The sequence below is a fragment of the Primulina huaijiensis genome, unplaced genomic scaffold (assembly GCF_012295235.1).
Source record: "Primulina huaijiensis isolate GDHJ02 unplaced genomic scaffold, ASM1229523v2 scaffold38285, whole genome shotgun sequence".
Classification (NCBI taxonomy): domain Eukaryota; kingdom Viridiplantae; phylum Streptophyta; class Magnoliopsida; order Lamiales; family Gesneriaceae; genus Primulina; species Primulina huaijiensis.
In genome coordinates this window covers 13692-19517 of record NW_027358964.1, presented here as the reverse complement: position 1 = coordinate 19517, position 5826 = coordinate 13692, and the positions used below count along the sequence as shown (strand labels likewise).

At 32.0% G+C, this 5826-nt stretch overlaps 1 protein-coding gene across 1 annotated transcript; it reads right to left on the bottom strand.

The window, feature by feature from the left end:
* Positions 1 to 49: 49 nt before the first annotated feature.
* LOC140968893 (uncharacterized calcium-binding protein At1g02270-like) lies at positions 50 to 3166 on the bottom strand. The gene is made up of 10 exons (XM_073430032.1): positions 2786 to 3166; positions 2590 to 2694; positions 2393 to 2498; positions 1707 to 1927; positions 1530 to 1606; positions 1340 to 1448; positions 1122 to 1247; positions 899 to 1009; positions 683 to 790; positions 50 to 571 (listed from the first exon to the last, which is right to left on the bottom strand). The coding sequence occupies exons 1-10, from the start codon at positions 2939 to 2941 to the stop codon at positions 344 to 346; spliced, it is 1347 nt and encodes a 448-aa protein (XP_073286133.1). The 5' UTR covers positions 2942 to 3166; the 3' UTR covers positions 50 to 343.
* Between the last annotated feature and the right edge of the window lie 2660 nt (positions 3167 to 5826).

Below are 5826 nucleotides of genomic sequence, written 5' to 3'. Positions count from 1 at the left end.
ATATATCATAGCTATTCTTTATTCTATTCAACTTGTTTACATCACACGCTATAAAAATCAGTTTCTTTCGTTGTGACTCCTGTACTGCTGTACAAGCAGTCTTCTTCATATACATAATATGAATCAAAGGGCAGAGGACGTTCACGTTCACTGCAGCAACAAGATATATATAGACACAGAACAAGGGGAACGCAGGAGCAAGATTTCTATTTTCTCATCTTCAGCCTCAGATGGTACAAAGCCCAAATCACTGGGTCTTATGGTTTCATATTATGGAGACTTGAAACTCATGTTGAGTGGTGGACACATATACCCAAACCCACACTTTTCTTGACACTCTCATTCACGATGTCAATCTAGAGCATGGCATTTTCACTGGTGAGAATACCACTGTGAGTCGTGCGTGATCTGAAAGCGAGTAATCTTCGGGCCACGTTCCTTTTTCTACCTCAGTAGGGAAGAGAGCTGCGTTTTTCACTTTAAATCCAATAGTTTGCTCCATCTCATTCACCATTTCGTCGCAGGCCACTTCTTCTCCTTGTTCTGAACAAGATGCGTTCCATATCCGTTGCTGTAGTATACATGATCAAAAGAATTATATTCCTCTTATATTTTTGTAAGAGACACAAGCATCTGAGGAGGACCATAGATTTTCATTATCATTAGTAGAGTAGTCTCTTACCTTGAATTCTTTACGATCAAGAACACCATTTCCATCAATATCAGCTTGAGTCCACAGTTCCTTAATTTCGTCACTGCTCAGTCCATTACCATGTCCAATTAAATTAAGCTGTTGGAGCATTGAAAGTAAATTATAACACATGGTTATTTTCCAAGATTATCACTCCATAAATAAGAAATTTCAAGTAAAAACCATCTATCCAGATTAAAATGGTACCTGTCGCAATGCTTCACAGAAGCCAGAATACGTGATGTAATCACCAGGGCTATCAGCCTTCAGAAAGGCAAATGCGTCATCCTCGTTAAGAGAGGCTCGGCTAAGTTGATACTGTGAAGACAAAAACAAACCGAGAATACATTATCAAAGTAATCAAATTCGAGCTAGAGCAGATGTTACATGACAAAACTTGTAAAACCAATTGTTGAATTTCAGTTCCTACCTTGAACATTGCAAGCACTGCTTCGCTCCAACTTGTTTTGAATAGTTTCCTGTATCTATTTGGATTTAGAAGCCATATGAAATCTACACCACAAATGTTCCCGAGATGATTGCGGTGGCTCACCCACTGCATAGAATAATATGGAATCAGAAACACAAATCTAATCGAGAAAAGATCATTTAAAAAACAATAGCATGAATATATTGGTACTAAATCACCTTGTGAGCATCTGCATCGGTGTACTGATGGGCAGTGTCATATGAGGACGTAAACCCCTGAGATCTAAGAAAGTTGTAAACATGACCCCTCTTGCTCCCATTCCAGTCACTGAAGAAAATAAATAAAAACAAGAGCTAATTAGCATGGGAATGCTACATGTAACAGTAAATTACTTGAAAAAAGGCATACCCACAGAGTAAGATTGGCAAGGGATTGAGTTTATTTTCTCTTCGATACGATTCCACGTAATGCAAAATTTTGTAGACCTATCAAGCAAAACACGAAATGGAAATTGCATGAGCAACTGATACAAAATAAAGCATTTCCAACAATGACATGAATAAAAAACTGATCAGTTTAACTAACTTGACGTAGTCTCTCTAAGCACAAACTCGAATTATGCGGAAACAATAAGTGGGTATTCACTATTAGAATTTCTTGGCGTATATCACTGTTCCGACATTGTGAGAAGGGGGCGATCAGTTCAACGTGCAGCAGCTGTGCCACACGGTCTCCGAAATCATTGAAAAGCAACTCTCTGTGGCTTATGATCTTGAAATAGTCCTTATGCACAGCAGTCAGGAGACCTATCAAATTTCAAGAAAGAACAACTTATTACTAAACAGGCTGAGCTAAATTTTTTTTTCCTTCTGCACTCATTTGAATTTCCAGTAGTGATGCTGCTGGCAAGATGATACTTCTACAAGAAAAGGTTTCCTACAATCTTTCTTTTCATCTTTTCAAGTACTTGCGACTTCTATCCAACTCCTAAATCATCAGCAATCAACTCAACTAGCAAATTAATATTCTGGTGTATTATACATGCACATAAATAAGAGATACAATTCCCAATCAAACAGGAACACACAAATACTCGAAACAGAAATCAGATCACATAACTAGTCAATCATGACACATGCATCAAACTGAAACAAGAGGACTTTTTTCTGAGATCTACAATCTTTTCCAATTCATGAGAGCAATTGCAGAATGTTTTCTAACAGCAATTTATAACAATCAAAAAGCATAAAATCCCAACAAAAACGAAATACCATCACCGCGGTTATTCGTCCGAGCAAGCTTTAAGTTTACATAACCAGCATCCTCGAGCCTCTCATCATAAATATTCACAAGCTCCTCATTCCCAACCCAGAATTCCTGTAACACCCCACAGACCATACGTCTTGAGTAACATCAAATATCACATTTTATTCGGATAAATTAAAACCATAGAGGAAAAATTCAAAACCTGGAGGCAGATAATTGAAGATCTTTCATACAGTAACCAATCCAAAATCCTCTGGTTCCTATTCAGCCAATCATCTTTAACATCGCTTTCTCTGCAACTGGGATCCTGCTTTCACCCGCCAATAGACAAATTACGAAAAAAGCCAGCAAAATTTCCTTCATATACAAACAATAACTAATACACATATATATTTTACCTCCCTGTTGAGTCTTTTGTAAATAGGAGCAAGAATATTAAAAGTTGTGCAAGAAACACAAGGGAGATCCTTGATCGACGAGGTCACTGCATAATTGCCGATTCTTGAAGCCTTTCTTCTGTTTATTCTCCTTTTTCTCCTTCCCATTATACGCATACGTACAACTCCAATGATGTAATTTAATAGATGAAGAAATCAATGAACATGGAGGGATCAAACAGAATTCAAGAAAACACAGAAAGATCGAAACTTTTTTTTGTAGGAATTCAAAAAACTTTTAATGACTAATTATTGGCGGTTCTACGATGAATGTATGTGCTCGATTTTGCAATAAAAATATTTGGCCAGTTGCTTAAAGAACATATACTTTTGATCTCATATATATTTATCATAATTTCTTGTCGGCTAATAAAATAAATAAATGGTGGTCTACGTAAATACAATAAACTAGTGGAAATGACAGCACTTGTTTGCAACAAAAGGAACCACTCGAATCCTCAATTTATGTTATTAAAACTTTCTAAGTAAAAACATCAGACAACTTGCAATGTTTTTTTTTATGTTAGATTTCTCTCTTTTTTATATGTTTAGTGAAAACAAAAAACTATGGATTGTCAGGAGTATTGATGGGCTATAGTCAAATCAATTAGAAAAATTCACTAAAGTTAATTAAGATCCACCGCTAAAGTCTGATGATATAGACATCGAGCCCATCAAGGGACATTCAATTGAATGATAAGCTCTCATTTTGTTCTCAAATTTTGTGATTATAGTTTAAGAGGGTTTTCTATGTCTTTAGCGTTCTTTTCTATTTGCGACGCATGTAACTATCTACTATTTTTTTAGAGTTAGTAAGAGCAACGTTCTGTTCTGTTTTGTTCTGTTCTGTTTGCGACGTATGTAACGATCTACCTTTTTTTTTTAAAGTCTAGATTCAAAATTCCATCTTTCTGAATTTTCTTAATTCTAAGTAATGATTTTATTTGGCTAAGAAGAAGTCAAAGATATTTTATGATGGAAGAATTTTTTTATCAATTTTTTTTTTGAATTAACTTATTTAATAATCGAGATTTTGAAGCTTCCCATCTCTATCGTCAAAATCTTAATCCATTTTTGTTGATTTAGTATTGGACTAGAATTTATTAAGATATTGAATATGTGATTGTAGAATTTCGCACACCAAAAAATTCAAACAAAGTGCGGCTGCTGGCTTAGGAATGATGCTGTTCATTAAATCGGAATCAATTTTCACAAAAATTTTTATGAGACCGTTTTATAAGTCACTTATCTCCAATATGATGTTATTCATAAAAAAAATATTATTTTTTATATCAAAAAATATTATTTTTTTTTTGTAAATATAAACCAAATCAACTATCTAACAAATTATCTCACAATCAGCAAAACCATTATAAATTATGACAAGTATTACCCATTAAATAAATAGCTTTTTTTAGAAAAATATATTTGAAAAGTAGAGCTGAGTTGTACCTTGGGCGGTGGAAAAGGGAAATCCATCGAGCCGACACCATAGAATAGTTGCGGGGCCAAAAGCCTTTTCATAAATGGTATGATTGGTGTTTGGACGAATAAAAAATTATTGACAAAAACGATCTCACGGATTGTATTTTGTGAGACGGATATCTTATTTGGGTCATCCATGAAAAAGTATTACTTTTTATGCTAATAGTATTATTTTTTATTGTGAATATCGATAGGGTTGACTCGTCTCAAAGAATTTATAGAGAAAAATGACGGGAGATTGAATTTTTCAATTATAATCTAGAATTTATGATTCCGAGTTTGAAAAAAATAAAATTAAATAATTTATTTTGTTTATTGAAACATTTTGTCAAAGATAGATTTCTTAAACAATTTCCATCAATTGTTTGACTTATAAGACTAGACATTTGTCGTTTTACTAAAGCTATAATTGATGGAGTGGGTCTCATGTGAGATCGTCTCACGGATCTTAATCTGTGAGACGGGTCAACCCTACTCATATTCATAATAAAAAGTAATACTCTTAGCATAAAAAGTAATACTTTTTCATGGATAACCCAAATAAGATATCCGTCTCACAAATATGATCCGTGAGACTGTCGCACACAAGTTTTTGCCTAATTGATGCTAACGGTTTAACGTTAAATAAAATATTTTAAAATCTTAAAGTAACTCAAACGTCACGTTTCGATTGTTCTAACTAACATTAACAATTATTGCACCTAAAAAATCCGATATGGATGTTATTTTACATTCCAGAAATCATTTATGTAAATCGAATCTATTATCACTAATCAAATAATTCCATCGAACATAAAGTAATTTTAATTAATAATAATAATTTAAATACAAATATTAATTGTTAGAGCGACAACCATATACCCTTACCTATACTGCATTAAGTTACAATCATAGTAATAATGTACAATGAATTGGTAAACATAACTTAGCTAACTTAGTGAGTGAGTAATATTAAATAACAATTTTGTTATTTTGAAATGTGAAAAATAGTTTCTTATGTATATAAATTCATCATATATAATGAGAAATTAATTAATATGTAGAAAATAAGGAAAATAGTTTTTTAATGTATATAATTTCATCATATAGTGAGTGAGTAATATTAAATAACAATTTTGTTATTTTGAAATGTGAAAAATAGTTTCTTATGTATATAAATTCATCATATATAATGAGAAATTAATTAATATGTAGAAAATAAGGAAAATAGTTTTTTAATGTATATAATTTCATCATATAGTGAGTGAGTAATATTAAATAACAATTTTGTTATTTTGAAATGTGAAAAATAGTTTCTTATGTATATAAATTCATCATATATAATGAGAAATTAATTAATATGTAGAAAATAAGGAAAATAGTTTTTTAATGTATATAATTTCATCATATAGTGAGTGAGTAATATTAAATAACAATTTTGTTATTTTGAAATGTGAAAAATAGTTTCTTATGTATATAAATTCATCATATATAATGAGAAATTAATTAATATGTAGAAAATAAGGAAAATAGTTTTT